Source organism: Neolamprologus brichardi, chromosome 2 (genome assembly GCF_056152115.1).
Source record: "Neolamprologus brichardi isolate AB-2024 chromosome 2, ASM5615211v1, whole genome shotgun sequence".
In the NCBI taxonomy this organism is placed as follows: domain Eukaryota; kingdom Metazoa; phylum Chordata; class Actinopteri; order Cichliformes; family Cichlidae; genus Neolamprologus; species Neolamprologus brichardi.
Window position 1 is genome coordinate 2882029 of NC_142105.1, and position 25107 is coordinate 2907135.

At 39.0% G+C, this 25107-nt stretch overlaps 2 protein-coding genes across 2 annotated transcripts; one reads left to right on the plus strand and one right to left on the minus strand.

The window, feature by feature from the left end:
• The first annotated feature begins 784 nt into the window (after positions 1 to 784).
• Positions 785 to 9308, plus strand: LOC102782087 (uncharacterized). Its single transcript, XM_087830223.1, has 4 exons — positions 785 to 1257; positions 6801 to 7135; positions 7256 to 7606; positions 9199 to 9308. Exons 1-4 carry the CDS (start codon positions 785 to 787, stop codon positions 9306 to 9308), a joined length of 1269 nt encoding a protein of 422 aa, XP_087686349.1.
• An 8395-nt stretch (positions 9309 to 17703) lies between these two features.
• LOC148106050 (uncharacterized) lies at positions 17704 to 19365 on the minus strand. Its single transcript, XM_087846113.1, has 6 exons — positions 19323 to 19365; positions 18892 to 19221; positions 18360 to 18722; positions 18113 to 18238; positions 17956 to 18014; positions 17704 to 17850 (listed from the first exon to the last, which is right to left on the minus strand). The coding sequence occupies exons 1-6, from the start codon at positions 19363 to 19365 to the stop codon at positions 17704 to 17706; spliced, it is 1068 nt and encodes a 355-aa protein (XP_087702239.1).
• Positions 19366 to 25107: the final 5742 nt, after the last annotated feature.

Below are 25107 nucleotides of genomic sequence, written 5' to 3' on the forward strand. Positions count from 1 at the left end.
CGCTCGGGGAGACGTTTTCTGGTTGACTCCCAGAAGAGCCTCTGGAACTCTCGTGTCATCTCTGCATACCTCCACTATGGTATGTTATTTAATCTTAAAAAAACTTTATTAGCTATTAGAAAACATATTCTTATATATATTTCCAAAGTTTCTTCCATGAGAACATGTATATCAAATTCTATGTCACTGCAACACATTGTGAGAAATGTCACTCAAAACCATCAGTCAACAGCAGAAGTGAACAAACAGAATAAAACAGTACAACGAAATTATGGGAGCTCCAAATGAACCCTGCTGAAATAAAATATAAATTGTAAGACAGCAGGAATAAATACCAAACAGTAGAACTATATACCCAGGCCATAGGAGAGCATGCTCTCTAGTGAGGAGCAGTAGAAGACCAGGATGCTGGTGTTGTGGGTCCAGGTGAGACTGACCGAGATGTGGGTCCCAGGCACCTGTAGGAGTGGACCTTTCTGTGTCTTTTGAAGTAAGCTATGAGTTCTTTTGTTTTCAGGACATTCAGGGTTTTTTTTTCTGAGCAGCAGGCAGGGAGGGATCTGAAGGTGGTGCAGTTTGGTGGTGTGGCGGGGTGTGGCTTGGGTACAGCAGCAGGCTGAGACACACTGGTGCTCCATCAGCTCATCACACCTTCCCTGCATAAAAGAGTGTGCCAAGACCCGAGGTTGTTGGTGTTGTTGTGTGTGTGTGTGGTGCAGCTGAAAAGCTGCAATCGAGTGAAAGATACAGCAACTGGAAAAGAGACGTGTTGAAAGAGCAAAATATGTGGTCAGGTCCGAGCCAGCCAGTAGAGGCGCAGGCCCGAATGGTGGCCGAGCTCGTGGCCATGCAGAGGGAGCAGGCGGCGGTGTTTCACCGCCAGGCAGAACAGCTGCATGACTGGTCCGAGCGCCGGATGCAGCTGATAATGAGTCTGACAGCTCGGTTGGTTCCTGAGCATCAAAGAAACCTGCTCTGCTTGAGCCTCAGGTCAGCGCACGGTGAGGACAGTGAGGTCGCTGTGCCGTCTAGTCCAGCGGCATCGGCCAGGGGCCGGCGTGCCGTCTGGACCTGCCTCGGTTCTGCCAGAGGTCAGTGCGTGGTCCTGCGCGCCAGCCACCTGGCAAGCTGCCTATGTGCCCCAACTCTGTCCACATCTTCTGCACAGCCACCGCTTGCCACGCGGTCGCCCCCTGGACCCACCTCGTCACCTCGTCAACGGCTGATTGTGGCCAATTTCCCCTTCCGTCCTGGATGGTTTTGGTCACTGTCACATTCTCTACACTGCACCAAATGTAGAAAACGACAAACTGAGTGAGGGTCTCCAGGTCCTGCTGTTTGAAGATGGGTCAGTCTGTCAGACCAAAACAGTCCTGTGGCTGGAGGAGAGCATCATCGTGTTTTAATGATCCGGGTTCTTGGAGAGGTCTGTTTCCTGAGGGGAGTGTAGGCAGAGATGAGGAACATAGAGATTGTTCTAGGTCAGGAAAGGGTGTTGCTATGTAGACATGCTTGATGTTACTGCACACATTGTCTAGTGTCCTATAGGTCCTTATAGGACACTTAACTTTGGAAAATTCCACCAGAAAAAGAAAGGGAGCATCTTGACTCAGTAAGTCTAGGGCTATGACAAATATTATGCCTATGCCAAGCATTTAATAGGATATTCTTTGATATATAGTTGTCAACATATGCACCAGCTAACATGATTAAAATTGGCTTGGTATTTATCATAGCAAAACAGCAAAAGGCAGTCCCGTGTTCTGTCTGATGACCCTCTCTCTCTGCCTACCAACAAAATAGCTGAAGAAGAAAAGATTAAAACAGACCTACAGTATATCTACAGCTATATCAGTATCTGTAGGTAACTTCACATCGGGAGCTTTATTTCTTCTAAAGAACCATTTGTACTTGCAGTAATGTCAAACACTGAGTAGTCTCTCTCTCTCTGGGCGACGCCTCCGCTGCACTTCCTGCAGGAGGAGGAGGAGAGCCACCTTAGTCCCCAAAGCCAGCCGAACTCCAGCCGATAAGACCATTTCCCTATAAACATAAACTACACTCTTCTTATACTACTGACACTTTATTCACTTTTAGTCACTTTAATTTTAAAACTGTGGAATTTTAAAACTGTATATTTATTATTTCACTCCTATATTATTATTGTCCTTATCTTCAACATTATGCTGCTCGGTTGTTTGTTAATTGCCCCGTGGGGATAAATAAAGTCTGATTCTGATTCTGATTCTGATTCTCTGATATGCACACACACACACACACGCACACACACACACGCACACGCCTGCACACACACGCACACCTACACACGCATACACACACGCACACCTACACACGCATACACACACATACACAGATAGAAAGAGAGGGAAAAAAGAGAAAGATTAACAGAAGTGTGGTCAGCGATGTTGTCAACTTTTTCAGCTTGTACACACAAACTCGATGCACGGAAAGTTAAGCATTGTTTTTGAGGTTGGGCTTTCAATCGAGGTGTGAATTCACAGGGGGCTTATCTTCCTGTCTCGCTTTCTATTTTAGTTGCAGGAACCTCGGCTGCTGCTTTACCTTCTCATCAAGGCGAGTGAAAAAACGACCTCTGTGTTACAATGTTCATGAAAATACCTTAAAGTAACCAAAACCTACAAAAGAGCTGTCGACACTCAGATACCCAGTCACACTACATCATCCTTACATAATCTATGAATATTCTCATATTCATAATATTAGATGGCAGATTCAGTGAAAATGAGCCACTTTGTGCCAAATACAGTATTTTGCTGGTAGTTTTTGGGGTCTGTGAAGAAATGAAAAGAATATCTATCTATCTATCTGTAGGTATTGTTTTTCTTTGATAGGTCGGTATTAAAGTATTTATCTATGGTTAAGTATATTAGTAGCATGAGGGTCACGCTGAGTGATTTTGTGGAGCTTGCAACTCCTCCCACAGATAAAAGCAAGTCAATTTGAAACTCCTAATGCACAAGCTAAACTGTCAGTGTACTTTAAAGTATGTGTTTCTCACTTGTTTAATGTTCCGACTTATAGACTGACAACCTTTTAACATTTTATTGTAACAGGCTAATTATTGCATCAATTAATAATAATGTTATTTAAATAAAATTACATTACAGTTAAAAACTATACGAGGATTTATAGACCAACCAGTTTGTCTGATACAAAAGTAGCTCATTGCGGCTTTTTTTTAAACTCCTCCCTTCTTGCACGTTTACACTTATATCCTGTTGAAGCCTGTAGAGTTAAAGTTAGTTCTGAGTAAACAGCTTTAGTGGTTGGCCAAAGAGCAGATAGATGGCTCACCACAGCCGGTCTGTTAGTGTAGATGTTCCATGTGGTTTTACAATTCAAAATGTGCTGTTAGTTCACACAGTTTGTTCCATAATAATTTTGCTTAATCAAAGCACGTGTGTGATATAAAAATGCATATTTATCTACTAAAAGTAAGTAAGAGTAAAGGTCCGAGTGTGCTTCTCTTACTTATGTTTCCATATATAGCACTTTGTAGGTTGTGGTGAAAGCTATAGATGCTCAACTCACTGTCAAAACCACCGACTCTTTTTCAGTTGGTCTCTCTCTCTCTGACTCAAAAATGAAGAATCGACAGTGCACACCTTTCATTTTATAAATCGAAATATCATCTATTCTATTCATACATATTTTATTTCATTTTTGGTATTTTTTCCATGTTTAGATATTTCAAACATGAAAGATGGTGTTGTAAAATAAAATTTAAAAAATCTGCTTTTTTGTAGATTTCCACAATCACTCGATCTGTGAGAAGACGATGCACTAACTACATGGTTAAAGCTATGTGGTCAGCCTTAGGTTATTAAGGCTGCCAAGTGAGACTTGCCTAGCGGGTTAGGGTGACTGACCTCATGAACTGCTCTCTAACACACACACACACACACACACACACACACACACACATGCACACACACCCTGAGAACATAAGCAATAAGTGAGTGAAGCAGACTTGGACTTTCACAGAATTTCACTCAAGCAATGGAGAACAATGCTTTTTAAAAATCCTGTAACTCTGTTTAGTCTCTCATTTGTCATGACTTTTCCCAAAATAGGTTCATTCATCAAATACAGCATTTAAAGTTGAGTTGCATCAAATGAAAAAAACAAAACATTTTAAATTACAGACTTAAAAAAATGACTGCGGCACACTGAGTAGTTTATTAACTCAGTTGTTTACACATATTTTGACATGAAAACTGCTCTAAAACTAAGCCGAGTTGGCTATGTGATTGATAAATAAATATACAAGGGGTTGGTTGTATAAAAGATTATTACTGCCAGACTGATGATGTAACTGTCTGAACTGAGCAGAGAGTCCAGACTGTGGAGAACTAATCAGAGAAAATAAAGAGTGAAATCCAGAACACGGCAGTAAAACGGGTTTCAGGCCTGAACGGGACAGCTCACCAGTCTGAGGGCGGAGCATTGTAGATAAAACTTTATTAATCCCTCGGGTAGGTTCCTCTGGGAAATTTGTTTTCCAAAAAGCACAGCACCGACAGAAGTTACAGAGTTAAGAATATATATATATATATATATATATATATATATATATATATATATATATATATATATATATACACACATATATAAATACAAAGACATATATAGATAAAATATACAAAGGGGATAAATAGAATAAATAGGAATAAAAATAAAAATAAAAATACAAGTGAATTGCACATTTCAAGTATAATAGTATAATATAGTATATTGTGGATGCTGGATAAGCAGTTGCAGGTTTGAGGAGGCAGATGTGGATGAGATGATAAACTTTGACTCATGAAACGCTGTGTGGCAGGCAGGAGATGAGGACTCAAAGTGCAGGACTCACAGACTCAGGGGATGAACTCAAAATCACAGCTTTATTTGCTGGTCACAGAAAAATGAGCATACAAAGTAAACTAAGCTAAACTGGGAAACAATGACCTAAAACTCACAGGGAGAGCCACACAGCAAGAGGGACGATGCGACACTGACTCAGAGACAAGGAAGCAAAGTAGGATACACTCACATGAGACACAGACCTTCAAAGTAAAACAGGAATTAGCACAGACGCAAACTAGACTTGGGGATACAGAGCAACTAAGAAACACAGACAACACCAACAACAAAGAGACACAGAGGGCAGCTACTAAATACTCAGAGAACTAAACAGAATACAAGAAAACCAAACTAAGACACTAAAGAATAAGCTGGGACAACAAAGAGAACTAAGAACATAATACAAAAAAACTCAGAGGCACAAGAAACTCAAAACACTGGGTCACTGCCCCAGGACCGTGACAGTTACACTTTCAATTTTCAAAGTTTAGAATCTTTTATATTATTTATTTAAAATGGCCAATATAGAGGCCAAGACCAAAGCAGCATGGGGGGATGTTAGACAACTATCAGAGCTGCAGAAAGGTATCCAAGGTGTACTCTGAGTGGCAGGAGAACAATATGAGAACAGCCCCACCAAGACTGGAGACGGTGCAATACCGGAAGAGCACATGGGAGAAAGATGTAACCCATAACAACAATGCTCAGTTGCTAGCCGAGCCACCTCCCCAAACAGGATACAGGATCACAGTGGAAAACATCCTAGACAGAGTACAAAGCATGAAGTGGCCCTGACATGATTCACACCTACTGGTTAAAGAAGTTAACTGCACTCCATGAGCATCTAGAGGCACAAATGAACCAGCTGCTAAGAGACAAAACACCAGTGGAATAGCAAACTGAAGGCAAGACCGGTCAATAACTATTGGTCTACTGGTCGATAATCTGCCTCAGTACCAATCACATGTAAGCTGCATCATAACCTCTAAGATTAAGAGCCACATGAGTGAGGTACAGGAAGGAGTTGGTAAGAACACTAGAGGCGCAAAACACCAGCTATTGGTTTTATTTAATTATTTGCACTGATTTAGTTGGAATCTTACGGAGCCCCGCAGGGGACATGGGAGAAAAAAAAAATTAAGACGGACTTTTGCGAGATCTCGCAAAACAAACTCGGGATCTCGCAAAAGGTTTGCGAGATCTCGCAAAAGTTTTAGCCGCATTCTTCGGAGGCCACCAGCTCGAAGCCGACCGGGAGGTCGAGGCACGATGTGCCGGGAAAGCGGTGTTCCTCCCGGCTGTAGTAGGTCTCGACCTCCCGTTAGCTTCGAGCTAGTGGGTGTCAGATCTCCGAAAACGTCGGAGCTCTTTTGCAAATATGTGATGTCTTGTAAACCGAGCAGGTATCTGACGTTTACACAACTACATTCACACCTCAAAAGATCTTAAAAGTGTATTTTGTGACCCAGAAAGAGTAATATTACAACTAAGTAGCTGCCGCCATTGTTGGAACTCAACTTTTGCGAGATCTCGCAAAGGTGGGGGGGGGGGGGGGGGGGGGGTAATTTGCATTTCAGCCAATCACTTTGATTTGTGCTTTGCAAACCTTAAACACCTTCTGACTAAATCTTCCATTTGGTGGAAAGAGTACAGTACTGTGTTACTGTGAGACAGGTCTGCTGTCTGCTTTGATTCTTCTTAGTACAACATGTAAGTGCATCTTACCTACCTATATACTTACTATGACAACTACTCAGATGTACGTATAGTACTGTGACATACTATTGTTGCACCATTATGAGTTAAAGGTCATATTAGATGACCTCTGAAACACGGTATAGAGAGGCAAATATGTATATGTTTCAGTGATTTTCTCCTGTTGTGTTATGACAATTACTGTTTCTTTTCTTTAGCCTTGCTTCATACTGCAGAGGTTCCTCTTTGACTACACTTGAACTTGGTGGCAATGCCACTTTTCACTGTCCGTTCTCTGAGAAGACAGACAGATTCTTCCACTGGTATAAGCCGTCTCTTGGGAAAATGGTCCAAACAGTAGCTACAGTAGTTTATAAGAAGATAGAGCTCATCAGTCCATTTAATCATACACGTTTCCATGTCCATAAATCAAATGATCAGTGTTTTCTTATGATCGATCACATAAACAAAGAGGATGAAGCAACATACTTTTGTCAAACTGGAACCGAGTTTTTACAACATTTTGTTAGAGGTTTCTTCTTGGCTGTAAATGGTAAAATATGCTACATTATGATTGGTGTATATTGGTGTTGTTTTTTTCTGTCAATAATTACAAATCTTTTCCATCTTTCCATCATTTCTGTTCAAACTCTACTTTTAATACATCACACAGATTATAAACACCAGACATCTGTTTATGTGACACAAACTCCAAAGTCATCATCGGTCCAACTGGGAAACACAGTCACCCTCCAGTGTTCATTTCTCACCAAGAACAAAGAAAGCAGTGCTCAGTGTCCCAGTGATCGCAGTGTGCACTGGTTCAAAAGTGGATCAGGAGAAAACCATCCAAGTATCATTTATAGAAATGTCACTCATAGAAACAGCATGGATGATACAGAGAGACGCTGCATCTATCATCTGTCCAACACAATACAGAACCTCTCTGATACTGGGACTTACTACTGTGCTGTCGTCACATGTGGAGTGATTCTGTTTGGTGAAGGATCTAAAGTGGACACAAGTAAGTATGTCCAGTCTCTAATATCCTGAACTCTTTTACACATATAAAAACAGGTAGCCTGAACTTGATTGGCCGTTTGGTATTTGTTGGGTTATCTGTAGAAGTCAGCACAAGCCAACTCTAAAGGTTGTATTGAAATCATAATTTCATATATATTTTTGAAACGGCTACATTACTTAAAACAAAATGTGGTGACATTGTGAAAAGCAAAATGTATTTCATTGTGTAGAACATTTTTACGTTTGATGTATTTCACATCTGTACTGAGAAAAATGTAAAAGGTAAAATAAGGTTGTATTACTGTTTATTTGTTACAGTAGTTGAAATGTTCAAATAACAAGTATTACCCACATCATTACATCACCAGCGGCCTGAACCATTGATCTAAAGTATCCATGTTGGTTATGTCAAATTTGGACCTTATCATCCAGATGACTCAGTGGAAATTAACTGTTATTACACCAGGCTAGAGCTTTCCACTCTTCTTTTGTCCAAGCCCATGCAAGCTGTAGCCTCAGATTCCTGTTTTTAGCTGACAGAGTGGTCTTCTGCTGCTGTAGCCCATCTGCTATAATGTTCAACATGTTGCATTCAGAGATGCTATTCTGCATACCTTGGATATAATTTGAGTTATTGAGGAGTGCGGTCATTCATATCAACAAGGAATCTTCACCTGAAGAACTGCTGCTAACTGGATTTTTTCTTCTTCTAGATTCACTTTTCATTCTCGATAAACCCTAGATGGCTACGTGATGAAAATCCCAGTAGATCAGCAATTTGAAAATTATTCCCAACTTCCTGTCTGACACTATGACGCTATGTTCAGAGACACTTAAATAATATTTCATGTCACTTTGAAATTCAGCAGACTCTCTTTATCATATCTATAGCTGTGGTCAAAAGGTTACATACATGCATGATGAGCATGAATGATGGTAATTTGGGAATGAATTCTGTGAACGGTTCTTTTTCATGGGTGAAATGACTCCACCATGAATCTTTACTAAGATGCTCAAGCTTAATTTCCTCTAATCCTCACAGAATCAAAAGTATATATACAGGCATAAAGTATACATGTACCCTCATTAATATTTGGTTAAATGTTTCTTAAAAACTTGACCAGACACTTTTGGCAGCTACCAGGATGCATTACGGCAGAATTACGGTGGATATTTGACCACTTTTATTAGTAAAATTGGTCGGTTTCATGCCTGGCTTTTAAGAACAGTCTGCAAATTCTCAGTAGGATTGAGGTCAGAGCTTTTGGGGGGCCATTGCAGAAGCTTAATGAAATGTTATTCTTCTTTGTCACCACACTGTCAGGCTCTGGAAGAAGACCTAAACTGTCACCTTAAGCAAACATACAGAAATTCATCAAATATTATCATACTCAGCTTTCTGCCAAAAAATGTGTTTGTCTGTCTACAAAGGGAAGATTCTGAGGAAGGAGACAAAAAGTTAAGCAATTTAGCATTACCAGTCAATTATGTTGCTGTTAACTGTTTGCCGAAAACTGCCAAAATACTTCCAAGAATATCTTTTGCTAAAATATAAAATTTGTTTGAGCGTAGTAAACATTTCTCTTCTTCCAGGAACAGAAGTGGACCCAGTTATTCTGACTCTTGGAGGACTGTTGGTCTGCTGTGTGACTGTAATCATCGTCCTCATTTCCTGCATGACTTGTTGTCATTTCAAAGGTTGATTATAGATTGACATTTATATTATTTGCATATATATCTAGAATATGATATTAATATGATTCTACTGCAGTAATATTTTTTTATTTAAATTCTGTTTTTTAATAGTAAAACGAATTCTCAAAATCAATTATTAGGCTCCAGTATTTCATGAATGTTGTTAAAAGTTTAGAGATTTACTGCCCACTAAGATGTCCTTGGCTAAGTTACAACCGCAGGCTCATTAATCCAGATGCCCTTGAGCAAAACTCTTTCACAGTTCTCCTCAGTATAACATCTGCATACATTATACACCAGGGTAAAAAAAAATATTAAAAAAAATATTTGTTCATTTTTTATCTTAGAGAATGAAAACTATTACATACTGATATGCAGCCTTTGATTTTATTAACAGGAGCAACAAGTGTTTCTCATCGTCTGGGACATAACAAGTCAGTTGCAAATCCGACAAAGGATTTGGTAAATATCACAAATATTACACAGAACAGCAGCCCAGAAGAAAAGTTTCTATAAAAGACACGTGATATTTGACAAGAGCACACAAAGCTCATTCTAACATATAAAGCTTGACGAAAGATTGAGCTCTCTCCAAATCTAGCAAAATTCGAGCTTCTGTTAATGTGCTGTTCTCTGCTTTAATGTTGCCAGAGCAGGTCTTCAGTCGCCTTCTGCCTTATGTGATCATCTAGTCTGTATATATGCTGTATTTCTGACTGCTGAGTTGATAATATAGCTACAATATAGAAAATCTTTATTTTCTTTATTGTAGCTAAAGCGTTGGATTTCTCTACAAGGAAGATGAGAGAAGGAAAAAAGAAGAAGAGTGACTGCGCAGACTGTGTGTACTCTTTTGTCAAATCAGAAGAACAAAACCAGCAGTAGCCTTCTCTCAGAAGAGAAAAAAATTGTCATTGTTACAATGTTACAATGTTACAAATCAAATGTCATTGTTACATTTGAATTGTAACATTGTATTTCCTTTTCCAAAACATTTTCCTGGAACCAGTTGACCATCAAATGACATCATTTGGCAACTAGCGTTGCCAATTTTTGAGCTATCAATTAAGGGACACTCTGGTGTGCCAGAAGCACGATGTACAACAAGCTGGGCAAACTGCAAATATGCACTATGTGCATAATTATGTATACTGCACTATGCAAATATGTGTGCATACTCTTCTAATAAAAATGCAGTAAAATGTTGGCATTCAGTTTAATCAATATTTCATTTAAAACAATAAAGAAAAATACAGTAAATGATAACAGGAATCACATGGGCGTTATCTCTGAAAAATAAGAAAAAACTAGTGAAATAAAATACTGTAAATAGGGGCTTCAACCACCCAGTTACATTTTCCAAAGTTTTTATTCATTGCTGACAGGCTGAACCCAGGTGTGTTTTTCTTCCCATTGTTCAAGATTCAAGATTCAAAGATTCAAAGTGTTTATTGTCATGTTCACAGAAGAAAGAGCATTTTTCTCTGTGCAATGAAATTCTTCCTTTGCTGTCCATACACGAATGCCAAGTTAGGTAAGGGTTAAAGGAACAAGATAAATAAGGATAAAAATAAGACAAAATATTAAGATGAATAAACATAAAAAAATAAGGACAAAAATAATGAAAGATAAATAAATAAGTTAAAAAAAAACAAGTGATTGAGACAAGTGATGTCGTATGCAGATATCGATGTAGATGCATGTACAAAGGAGCTTAATGTGCAAAATGAATTTAGTGTGCAAAGTGTCCTGATGTGCAAATTGCAGTTGCGGTAGATCAGCTGTTCAGGAGTCTGATGGCAGTGGGGAAGAAGGAGTTGTTGAGTCGGGACATTCTGGATTTCACATTCCTAAACCTTTGTCTCGAGAGTAGAAGTGTGAACAGTACATGTTGAGGGTGTGTGGAGTCTTTGAGGATGGAGGCAGCTCTCCTCTGGACTCTGCGATGGTAGATGCTCTGCATAGTGGGCAGGGGAGTCCTGATGATCTTCTCCGCAGCTGTTATCACTCTCTGCAGGTGTTTGCCATCCATAGCAGTAGTGCTGCCGTACCATGCAGTGGTGCAGCTGGTCAATGTGCTCTCCACGTGGCAGCTGTAGAAGCTGTTGAGGATCTTGGCCGACATACCAAGTTTCCTCAGCCTCCTCAGGATATATAGCCGCTGCTGAGCCTTCTTGACCAGCTGTGTGGTGTTCAGTGTCCAGGTGAGGTCCTCACTGTAGTTAACAAAGAGTACCCCGATGTAGTAGGAGTCATTATTTTCCAGGTGGGAGAGAGAATAGTGAAGGGCAGCAGCATCTGCAACACTGCAGAGGATCCAGAACGTGTGGAATATTGCTCTTGATGTAGGCCAGCACTACTCTGTCAAAACACTTTGCAATGATTGGTGTGAGTGCAACTGGTCTGTGGTCTCTGGGCTTTTCTTGGGGAGAGGGATGATGGCTGTGGTCTTGAAGCATGTGGGAACGATGCTCTGGCTGAGGGAAAGGTTGAAGATGGATGTGAGAACATCAGCCAGCTCGTTAGCACATACTCTAAGGGCCCGTCCAGGGATGTTGTCTGGTCCTGCTGCCTTGCGGGGGTTGATCATCCTCAGGACCTTGTGTACTTGGTCTATGAGCCCACTGGCGGGGGAGAGGGTCGCGTGATCTGGGGGTTCTGAAAGGTATTGGAGGTGTGGAGGGTCTGGGAGGTCTGGGGGTATAGGGGGTCTCAAAGCGGGTGTAAAACATGTTGCGATCACCCTGCAGACCGCCTGCAGAGCTGATGGTGTTGGTGGTAGCCCTATACTACGTGATGTGCTGCATGCCTTGACACATCCGCCTGGGGTCAGCAGAAGGATAGAAGCCAACCAGCTTCTCTCTTTACTGCCTCTTAGCTGCTGTAATAGCTTTCCTCAGTCTGTACTTCACAGCTTTGTACTACATCTCATTGCTTGATCTGAAGAAGACTGTAATTGGAGGGTTTTTTGGTTTCTTTTTTTGTTTTTTTGTTTTTTTTCAATATGCTGATGGATGTTAGGATTTCCACTCGTGTCTTGTAAGAAACAGTTATGGTTTAGGTGTGAAACTCGTGTAGTAACCTGTTATACAGGTTATTGTTTGGTATGTTGGGAAAAGAGAGAATATTTTAGTGCATAAAATAGCACTGATTGCACACAGTATACCCGACCTGGTGAGGAAAAGCTGCAATGTGGACTCCAGCTTGTTGGTCTGGTGAACCAAACAGGCTCTTCTTCATATTTTTCTTATTTTATAAAATGCTTTTCAAACTCAAACATTATGACTAACGCCTGGATTTTCCCGTTTGCGTGCAGCTAGCCAAAAAGCGAAGAGCCAATTACTGCTAAATTGACAGAGTGAAAGTGGGCGGTATTCATATTCATACATTAACCCAAACCAACTCCACTTAACTATTATTGTTGCTAATAAAATAAAATAAACTGCCCATTCCCAAACAGAACATGATCTAGTGTCTCTTGATTGTGAAACTTGCACCTCCAACCCAAACCCTAAAGCAATTTGTTCACTTTCTTTGCTTTAATTTTCATGAAAGTATTAGTGAGAACAGGTTGCCCTGATGCCCTCAGATAACACACACTGGACCTTAAGCCCTATATTCACACAATTTAACTTTCATACACAAACACATAAAAAGTGGCAGCCAGCTTTTAGAAAACAATATATTTACTGGACATTTTAGGCATCAGATTCTCTTTGCTGCATCTATATAACAGTCATCTTCTCTTTATCATGATTACTGTTAGGTTGAAATTGTTAAATGTTGTCATCATTGTACTTAAATTTGTAAGTCTTGCCTTAAACTGTATGATCAAAGACATTCTTCTGTTTTTGTTCCCCAGCCTGTTGAATGGTGAGGGCAGCTATAGTGTAACTGTAGGCATCCTCAGCAGGAAGTCACACAAACTCACCCCCATTCATACACACTCACTCACGTGCACATACACACATACACACTCACAGTGTTTTAACCTTTTGTCACCATAGGGGGGTTTTACAATGGTTGTTGGTGTAAACTGTGTGTCGCACAATAAAAGGCTGCAGTTGGGTGATGTTCTTTGGAGTGGTCTGAGATCGAGGGGAGAAAGGCTGCTCTGATCTTCCCTTGCTAGCAAGTAACACCGATCGATTGCTGCTCTATCTTGCTTTCTTCAAGTCTGAACTAGCGGGCCTGTTGAAATGCAGACCCAGCAATTACTTTCATAAAATTAATAAAACAGTGGAAAACTTTGACTGGACACCATTTAACTTCCGTTGATCTAGCACCCAGAATGAATTTAGGTGCGATTCACGGTCTGGAACAACCCGTCCATTCTCTAAGCAATCTATTTTAAAACAGTGAATGCGGTGAGTGAGGTGACAACAGCCAGTGAAGGAGGACTTCCCCCTTAAGGACTAGAGTTAGTTTCTGATTCAAAAAGCACATTTTAAAAGTTAAGTAACTTAAAGTAAATAAGAACACATGTGATTAGGATGCAACTGGATGTCAGTTACACATGGGTAATAAAATCTCACAATGAGTTTATGAATACAGTCTTGTTCCTATACCTTAATATACTTTACTAGTAAAATTACACTGAAAAAAAGGCCATGTTGGATTTACTTGATTCAATAGTGGACATTGGTTGCACACAAATGTTTTGCTTTGGCAGAAACTTAAACAATTGAGTTAAATCAACACAACTTTTTCATATGTAATAAACATGTGCATTTTGTGTTCATAAAACACGATTGAAACATGTTTAGATGAAGTATGTTGAGCTCTTGGAATATTTTAATCCTTCACAATTTTGTCATTTTATTTCAACACTATTAAATAACTTTTACTCCAGTACTACTTGGTCACTTAAATACTACATGTTGTCTTCATATTACATAATGTTCAACAAAGTCTAGAGTCTGGTTACCATAAAGATTGAATGGATCTACAATAGCTACCATCCTCCTAACCTTATTCTGTTGCAGGGGGGCTGGGAAATAACCCTGAAGTGATAGGTTACAAGGCAGGACAACTCACAAGTCTATCACAAACCACCATTTGCACTTACATTCACGGGTAATTTAGAATCACCAATTAACCTAACTCTAACAACTGCTTGACTTTTAACTGTGGGAAGAAACCAGAATACCCAGAGAGAACCCAGTGCAAACTAGCCAGATTGTGGATTTGAACCCAGGACCTTCTTAACGTGAAGCAACAGCACTAACCACCATGCTACCAATCCAGATTTAACAAAAGCAGGAAACCTATGATTTCAAGGCTTGATGCAGAATTCTTTTGTACGTTTTTGTCCTTGACAGGTTAAACCACAATAAATAGCAATAGCATACATGTGGCGTGTGTGTAGTTGTCTGCCTCTTATAACTACAGTGATTTTCCTGCAGTTTGACATCTCGTGCGATCTTGTGAATTTCATGAGTTCAGCAACTAACCACTCTTACTAGATTGTATCAGGTCATCTCAACAAGAACAAATTAAGTTGTTGAATTTCGTACAGATTCTTCATGATTTAATTACATTCATAGAAACATGAAATTATTGTGTTTAAATTACAAGTTAGACTTTTTTAATGCAACAACCACCCAATTTACTTAGAGGCGGCTGCTCGATTTGACTGAGATGGATGCCTTCCTGAAACCACGATCCAAAGCGTGCGAGACTGAAATCCCGTGCGGTGTCGCAGTAAGTTATTGACTTACTTCACTCAAACATGATATGAACAATTTAATCTAGCCTCTCTGCATATCATGTAGTTTCTACACTATATAGTTACACTTAACTTATGTTAAATACACGCAAGATGCTTACGTAAATCCAAGAGTTGGCCAATCCCTTTTTTTCAGTGTAGATTTCAAGGGATTGAACATGAGAGACACTTATGAGTGTGCACACAGCCAAATGTTTATAATCTCAGCTAACAAACAATGCAAAGATCATGAGCGTGATCATGGGAGAGTTAAATTAAGTGTCCTATTCAAAAATTACTTTCCTTTTGTCATTCTCACTCTTTCAGTCTTTAGACCAGCTCAGATCTTTGTGTCAGGTTTGCACCAAACACAGGGGTTTGAGGTCTCACTCCAAGTCAGGAAATGTTATGAAGCTTTTCAAATACAAATGCACATTGGTGCACATGGGTTCATTATATTCTTTTTACTGTTTACTACCACAAAGACACTCACACCTATAACATATCTTCTTTGAAAGCAGTAAAACAGCAGTGTACCAGCAGGGCAGATGGAAATACTAATATTATGGTCCTAGCTGACTCATAAACAAACTCCTTTATTTTGCAGTGATGTACAGTGCATATCCCAAACCCAAAGACACAAAAAGATAAGAGTATTTTTTATGTGTTTATGGTATTGGCATGAATTACTATATTTAATTGAAAATATGTACCTGTGTGCAAAAGGAAATATCAGGTTGTTTCTGGTTAGGCTAAGACTTACTAACTGGTACAATGCTTTCTATGTTTTTGCAAGATTATAAGATTACAGATACAAAGAACTGCAGTTACAAAGTGCCATGACTAGAAAGGGTTAGAGGCTACAGAAAAGTTTGCTTGAACTAAATATTATTTGTTTGTGTGTTAAATGTGGGATGGGGGGTCATTTACATTTTAATTAGTTTGTGCTTTGCTAACCGTAAACACCTTGTAGCTAAACCTTACATTCTGTGGAAAGACATCAGTACTGTAAGACGAGAAAGATGGGCAACTTTGATTCTTCTTAATACAAGAGTTACTTGAACCTACTGTAAGAACAATATTATAAGATACTGTCGTTGCAACTTATGTGTGTAATAAAATATTTGATAATAATGGTAATTATATTTTCCCCAATGGAAAACTGATTTGCAGCATGTCCACTCATCAAACAACACATACATTGTAAAAAACAAAACAAAAAAACAGAAGTTTTATCAGTAGCATCAACAAAGTTCAATGATGGCAACAACCCTTATGGTTTAATATTGTTAAGCATGTATAAAGGACTGTCTCTTGGTCTTCACTGCAGGTACTTTATACCAGCAACTCGAGGGAAGCTGTGGAGAGGATGGTCTAAACATAACAAGACAGAGGTCGCCTTCCTCAACACCTCCCTGTTATAAAAATCCACAAGCAAGGTCTGAGCCACAGATTCAAGTCTTTCAGACAGCTGAGTATGTCTGACATCCTAAAAAGTTTAGTATGTCTCAAAAATTGTATCTGTCTGTACCTATAACACAATCTGAGCTGCAATAGTTTGATAAGATTGCTGTACCTGAAAACAAAATTTAGTTGGTGATACCTTAAAAGTTCATTCAGCACTTACTGCACAAGGTGCCAGGCATGACATGCCACCAAAAAGACAACGATTTTTATACAACAGATTAAATCAAATGCAGAGAATCTTACTACAGAATTGGTTGAAATCTCCTTCTACAGAAATACCTCAAGAGATAATCCACTGATGGATTATATTATATCAGGAATACCTGTGCTTAGTACAGGTCAGGTATCTAAGCTCTGCAATGGCTGTTCAACAAATGGTGCCCAAATTTAACGTGAAATATTGATCTTTAGGCAGAGCAGTTTAGAGATGCTCTGCTTGCTTAGTCATTCATTTGTCACTCGTAACATTATATATTTAGCAGCAAATTATGTTATCATGTCTAACACGTCCTTGAACATGTGTGATTGAGAATATTTAGATTATCTTCTTATATGGAGTAATGGTTCAATCATGATAGAATTAAATGAAAAGGACTGTTGGTATTTTAATGTGTTGATTTCAAAGATAAATCATGAATTTGTCCTTTATTTTGATTTCATGTTGGATGGATTTAATTGATTCCATTTTCAGAGCACTTGTGTTGCACAGCAACAGTCAAACCAGCATCAGTTTGCAACAAATAGAAACCGAGTTACACCTCATATATGATGAAGTCTTTGGTGGAAAGCTGAGAAACCAGACATACTTCAGACATCATTTGATTGTTTTAATAAAGCTTCTGCAAGAGCCTCATAAAAAGTTTATTTTCTGCTTATTTTCAGAACACCTGACAAAAATAGCTGAAAGATACAAAGAACTCACAAAACAAAGTAGTTTTTAGATGTTTCTGTATTTCTATTACTGCGGACACAAAGCAAAACAGAAAGAGTGAAGGAAATGGGACATGCATTTAAAACACACTAAGAGTCTGGGTATGCCAATATAACATATCAGTCCAAAGTGAAGTTGGATTTTGTTCTTCCAAATTGAATTCTTGTGAGTTACTAAAGGTAAGCCAAATCATTATTCAAATTTTATATGCAGTCATCAGGTTTAAACATACAATAACACATTAGTTGCCACATAGTGTATTAGCTGATGGTCCAGGGAGATGAAATACAAGCTTTGCTTAAGCTTCACTTTTTCCACACTCAAAAGCTCTGACATCAGAGTAAATACAAATTGCCTCTGTTGCTCTCGTATTCCTTCTCTCTGCTTTGCGAGTGTTTCTCTTGGTAAAAGTTGGTGCAGCATAAGTCAATGAGTCCTCATGTCTCTGAGAAATTAAGAAAAACAATCTATCAACTATCATCTGTAGACTAACAAGAAAAATTGCTGATAGTTTTGTTTCTATCACACTGTTTATTTCTAAATTTCTTACTTGCTGAATTTGTTGTTCTGTCCTAGTTGTTTCTGTATTTGTTTGTAGTGAAGCAGCATCTGGATTAAAACAATATGAACAAAAGGAAATAACTGTAAATAGTGACCAGCAGCAAATGTTTCTCTATATTTTACTTTACTGAAATAACTCTTCTTACCAGAGGTTTTGTGTTTTTCTTTGATGATATAAATGAGGAAGGCTATAACAATCAGGCTTATGCTGAGAGCAACACATAGCAGAAAGACAACGGTGTTGGTCTTCTGCAAATCCCAATGACGGACAACTGAAAGTATGTTGAAAAATAAAGCTCTTAATTAATGTGAAGTAATATTGAACTGTTAAGCTAATATTGATGTGTAATAATAATGTATTAATATTGACTGAACAATAATTTACAGAAAAACACTTACCTTCAACATCGAGTTTTGTTCCATTTCCAAACAGTATCTCTCCACATGTGGCCACAGCACAGTAATAAGTTCCTGTATCAGACGAGCTGATGTTCCTGGAGAAGCTGTAGATACATTTCTGTTGGGAGGCAGCCTCAGGACTCCACTCACAATAATAACTATTGTTTCCTTGAATATAAATTAAACTTGGATGAGACTCATCTGGTTTGGCTCTGTACCAGTACACACTGTGATCTTCTGTACATGCTCTGTTCTCAGAATTAGAGACGACTGAACACTGCAGAGTTACTGGGTCTCCTGGATGGACTGGATTAGACAAAGAGTCTTGAGTGACACCAGTGATGCCCGGGTCAGGTCCTATGAAATAAAAATAAATGTTTCATTAATTTCAATTAAATCAAAACAACTAAAATATATTAAATTAGTGCATATTTAGCAACTAAAAATTTTGCCAATAAACATATAAAAACGGTAAATAATTTTGCTGTGGTTGACTCATTAGTGTTGCTGTTTCTCTTTCACTTACCTTTGACTTGAAGAAAAGTTCCTTTCAAAAATGTCATGGTTCGCTGTCTTACTTTGATGCAGTAATAAACAGCTGTATCGCTTAACTGTGCTCCGTTGATATGTAGAACAAAAGTTTCAGGCTCTTGTTTTGTTGTAATATTATGGATCTTTTTAATAGTCGGAGCATCATGAGATATTGTTGATCCTAAAACTTCAGGAAAGCTCTGAGAAACAAGTCTGATCCAAAATAAGTTTGTTGAAAGCCAACGATGATCCCGGGAACAATTCAGAGTCACATTTTGCCCAACAGCAACATTTTTGGTGTCAAAGATCTGATGATCTGAGCATCCTGAAAAATTAATGACAAACAAAATCATGGTTACCAACAGTCATATAATCTTTTAGATTAATACACCACAGTGATTCAGTGATTAAGAATTCTGTACTTACGCCCAATATTGATCAGGAGCAGTATATAAAAAATTGTCAGCATTTTGTTTTTCTCCTCTTGACACAGCAGACGTTTGAAGCTGCATTATGAAAGGATTTGTCTACATTTAACCGTATCAAATGGGAGGGAACAATTTTTAGAGCAATCTTATTGGCTTCTCACTCTGGTGTTGTTTCACTGCACTACCACAATGGAAATATGCCATACCCAAATACATGAAACAACACCAGCAACACACTCACGGTATTTTATGTTTGACTCTCATATTGGTTTTCTTACAGTGGGCTGTTTACTGTAGACAACACATCGTTTGTTGACAACAGTTTTCTCAAACGGAAATCAAAACAGGAAAATGTGAAGACTGTGCGTGATGTTAGTTATTGTTCCAGATACAGGGTTACCCTGTTTTATTAGTTTCACACTTAGGTCATGCAGAAATAACTGTCATGTATATGCAAAGTAAAATATTAATCAAGATATAGTAATTGTGAATCTTTATTTGCTTCATCTGCACACACACACACATGCATATCGTTATGCAATTTACCTTTCATACATACACATAAAGACAAGTACTGACAAAGAATGCAAAGATAATGAGCTTGATTGTGAAAAGTTGTCAAATTTAAAAACATATTCCACAGGATAACAGGCAAAGTACAGGGTGGGCCATTTCTATGGATACACCGTAAAAACATGGGAGGCAGCATGGTGGCATGGTGGTTAGCAATGTTGCCGCACAGCAAGAAGGTCCTGAGTTCAATTCCACCATCAGGCCGGGGTCTTTCTGTGTGGAGTTTGCATGTTCTCCCCGTGTCTGCGTGGGTTCTCTCCGGGTACTCCGGCTTCCTCCCACCGTCCAAAGACATGCAGCTTGAGGGGATAGGTTAATTGGATAATCCAAATTGCCACTAGGTGTGAATTTGCCAGTGAATGTGAGCGCGAATGGTTGTCTGTCCCTGTCTGTCCCACCCTGCGACAGACTGGCGACCTGTCCAGGGTGTACCCCGCCTCTCGCCCTATGACAGCTGGGATAGGCTCCAGCGCCCCCCGCGACCCTGAAAAGGATGAGTGGAAGTGAATGGATGGATGAAAATGGGAATGGTTGGTGATATTAAAGTCCTGTTTGTGGCACATTAGTATATGTGAGGGGGCAAACTCCTCAAGATGGGTGGTGACCATGGTGCCATTTAGAAGTCGGCCATCTTGGATAAAACTTTTGTTTTTTCAATAGGAAGAGGGCCATGTGACACATCAAACTTATTGGTAATGTCACATGAAAAACAATGGTGTGCTTGGTTTCAACGTTTCAGCACCATTCGTGACATAAGTGGACTCGTCTAGTTGCAAACAGAAAAATTCTTTTTATTCTTTCCAGAGGCTGATGCTGTATGTCTAAGGCCATCATAAGGTGGCTCACACTGTTGTTTGAGGCTGGGATGGTCAGTAGCTTATTTGCAGCAGCCTTTCCAGTCATCTCATGACTTTTGGTTTGCTTTGTATTTAATAACTAAATCAAATCTATTTCATTTTAACAGCTAACTGCTAAATGTTATTATCATTTTTATTTGTCAAATAAAAATGATAATAACATGATGCAATGTGATAGACATTTATTTATTATGTGTATAAAACAAAATGCCAAACAGGTTAACAATTCATGGAACAAAATCAATTCCTCCGGTATCATTGGATAGCATCCACAGTCCACACATTGGGATCTGCGCTCCGCCTTGTTTCCTTTATTCAGATACCTTTACTTCAGGAAGTCAGGGTTGTACTTGTGCAAAGATTTTGCCTTTTGGGAGGGGGCATTGTCACTTTCATCTTCATTTTTCCATTTTAAGAACTTGCATATATTTTGCTAACTGCAAACAGCGGGGAGATTGTTTTCTTCTGCTTGCTTATTGAGACTGATTTAAAAAATCCCACCAAGTGGTGGGAAGCTGTATTGTATCTGAGATTTTCATGGATAACAGTAGTCTCTGGTGTCTTCAATTAATAACTTATGATGTCCCGCGGGCCTCGCAGCCCACTGGTGTAAAACTAGAAAATGTTTGCGGCCCTCAAGGTGCGGCTCTTAAGAATCACTGTTCTAGACAGGCTGCCAATCTGTTGTTGGGCTAACATATCAATACAGATAACCATTCATGTTCACATTCAGACCTATGACCAACTTGGAACCATCAGTTAGTCTAAACCCATGCAGGTCTTTGGACTGTGGGAGGAAGCCAAGTACCTGGAGAGAACCTTGCATTCTCCTTGATTCGATGCAAGGAGAACATTCAAGTTCTACACACAAAAAGTCCCCAGGCTAGATTCAAACCAGGAATTTCTTACTATGAGCAATGGTGCTAACCACCACTGGTGAGACATTAAGTTCAAAGTAAATAAGAGGTGACTGATCTTTCGTAAAATTGTTCTCAAAGACACACTATGTGCTGGAAGAGTAGATTAAAAAAACTTATTTTGTGATGGACCTAGCTGACTCAAAATGAAATTATTTTATTATGCAGTACTTATCCCAAAACCTAAGTTACAAAAACTTGGATTATGCTTTAGTGATTTAACATATTTGAAAATATGCGACAGTGCTGATAATTAGTGATGTGCGGATCGATCCTGAAATATCGATTCCTCTGATACCAATCATTTATGTTCTAGAATCGATTCTCACATTACAATATCGATATTTTAGTAATTTAGGGTAAATTTGTAGTTTATCATTAACAGGAACACAGAGGAAAGAAACTATATCATTTGGATTGTCTACATTCAAAGGAACTACTTCCTCTTCCGCCTTTCATAGTCATGTGCGAAATACGGCTGTATAAATGTCTCGCAGCCCCTTGGCGTGTGCACGCACAACAATGGCTGAGCGTAATTGTGCGGACGTATTTTACCTCCACAAACAGCTGAGATGTGGTTTGCGATACATGTGGCAAAAAAGGGAGGTGTTGTGGCCATACTTGCCAACCTTGAGACCTCAGAATTAGGGAGACATTCAAAAGGGCTGTTGGGGTGGGGGTGATAAATACATTTTACAGTGTTGATTTATCGGATAAAATACAGCGGGGGTGTCCAAATTCAGCGGCTGCTTCCACCTGAGGACCCGGCCTTTGTGGTCTAAAGAAGTACAGTAGTACATCACAAGCTCCCTCGGTGGAGTGAAACTGCCGTCTGCTCCTTGCTATCTAAAATATAACCGGGCGCTGACGTAAACTCTTCTGTTTAATCAGTTTTCTGTTTGACATTTATTCAGCTGTGTGAAAACCCCGGAGGAACCCTCCCGAGGGATTAATAAAGTTAAATTTAACTTAATCTAATCTAATAATTTTAATCTCAGCCAAACCGATTTACTCACGAACAAATAAAACACTGAAAAAGCCGAACAATAACATTTTTAAGTTATCAAAGTGACTTATATATCATGTTTAACCCGAGTAGTGAAAGACCGTGGGGGTTTGAAAATGATGTGTCGGCTCAGATATTTGAAGTTTACTCAGCTACATTCTCACCTGAAAAATATGTTAAAAGTCTTTTTTCAACCCAGAAAGAGAAATAAGAGTAATATTAAAATTAAGTCGCTGCCGCCATTGTTGGAAACTGGAATTAGCTGGGCCGCGCTGAATTCTGCGATATGGTTTTTCAATTTTGTTGTCCGGGTGGAAAATCGGAGAATGGTGGCTCCGGGAGATTTTCGGGAGGGCACTGAAATTCGGGATTCTCCCGGAAAAATCAGGAGGGTTGGCATGTATGGTTGTGGCCCCATCACTAACCTTGTCAAACACCTCAGAGTAAATCACATCACAGAATATGACGAGCATATGTTGAGGCGAACTGAAGAGGAGGACAGGGACAGATGCTGCTAGGGCAAGACAGACGTCTCTCACTGAGTCCTTTAGTGCTGCAGGCTGGCAAGGTGTTCAAATAGCAAATAGTTCAAATAACAACTTCAGATTTTTTATTTCTATATGATGAATTCTGCATTATTAAGTGATAAGAACAAGTAATCTAATGTCCTGTAATCATTATGACGCTATAATATGAGATACAATAAATAAAATAAGTTTTTGTACAAAGTATCAGATCAGTATCATCGATACCACCCTGAATATTACTTGGTATCGGATCGGAAAGGAAATCAGTGGTATCGCACATCACTACTGATAATGGAAAAACTGTGTAGTTTCATTCTTTTCTTTTTAATTTGAATATTTTACTTAAAATGGAATCAATGAAATTTACTTTAACCGATTCCATCAAGTTTGTACTTGATGAAGGCTTTTAATGGTTCATGCTCTTGTTTAGAAAATCTGAGTAAATGGTTAACTTATTCAGATACAGCAAGCTATTTGTGAGTAAGCATGTTACTAGTTTTTATGAATCCTCACTTCATAGTTCATTTATGCAGTTTGTGGTTAATTCAGGATTTAGTGTGACCTCATTTACAAAGTCTTTAAAAATGAAACAGAAAGGTCAGCACTAACAGTCAGCTGTTGTCACAACAGAAAAAAGAAACAGACAAAGCACAAAGTGACACAGAAAGATTCTGTATTATGCAAACACATTCACCTGGAGCGCACCAAAAATATTCTGCACTTTGTTATTCACCCCACTGTAAATAAGCGCACTGGTGGCATTCAAAGGTCTTGAGTTTGGGTCCTGTATCAGGATTCCTGACACTGAATTTGTAAAGGGTTTAATAATAATAATAATGGATTGGATTTATATAGCGCTTTTCAAGGCACCCAAAGCGCTTTACAATGCCACTATTCATTCACTCTCACATTCACACACTGGTGGAAGCAGCTACGGTTGTAGCCACAGCTGCCCTGGGGCAGACTGACAGAAGCGAGGCTGCCATATCGCGCCATCGGCCCCTCTGGCCAACACCAGTAGGCGGTAGGTGAAGTGTCTTGCCCAAGGACACAACGACCAGGACAGAGAGCCCGGGATCGGACCGGCGACCTTCCGGTTACAGATACGCTTCCCAACCCCCTGAGCCACAGTTTAGGACAGAAAGAGACAGACTGAGCAGTTGCAGTCACAGAGGACTTTAACTTAAATATAGTGAAACGTCTTCATTTAAAATATAACAAGAATAACGTAATCACAAAACAATAGTGAGTATTTCACAGAGCTTCACAAACAAGTGTAAAGATCACAAACGATAATGTATGGAAATGCATGTGGGATGTTTAAGAGTTTAGCATTTCTTTAGTCCGTCCTGCAGTTCAACTTTCCTCTGATTTGTTGTCAGTTGATTGAAGTCAGTTAGCTAGCTTTAGTCAGACCAGTCAATCAAGTCAGGCTCAGTTCCAAAGTGTACCTGAATTAAACAAATAAGATAAGTTGTTTTCTGCTGTGCTTTTAAAAAGGTGAACTCACCTGAAAAAAGAAAGAAAATTGTGTGTGATTTTCAAGGGAATATTTAGATAAGTAATGGTCCAATAATAACAAAATACATAAAAAGGACTCTTGTTATTTTAATGTGGTTCTACCAAAGTTAAAACTGAATTATGTGATTTATTTTCATTTGATGTTGCATGTATTTAATTAAATCCATTTTCAGAGCACTTGTGTTATACAATAACAGACCAGCATCACACTAGCAATAGTTTTCAACAAGAAAACCGTGGACATTGTATTTATTAATGTAAAGTTACACCTCATATATACAAATTATTTACAGTCTGTGGTGGAAATCTGAGAACCCAAGCATACTTCAGTTATTATTAAAAAGTTTTATTAAAACCAATGCATAATCCTCCTGAACAGGCA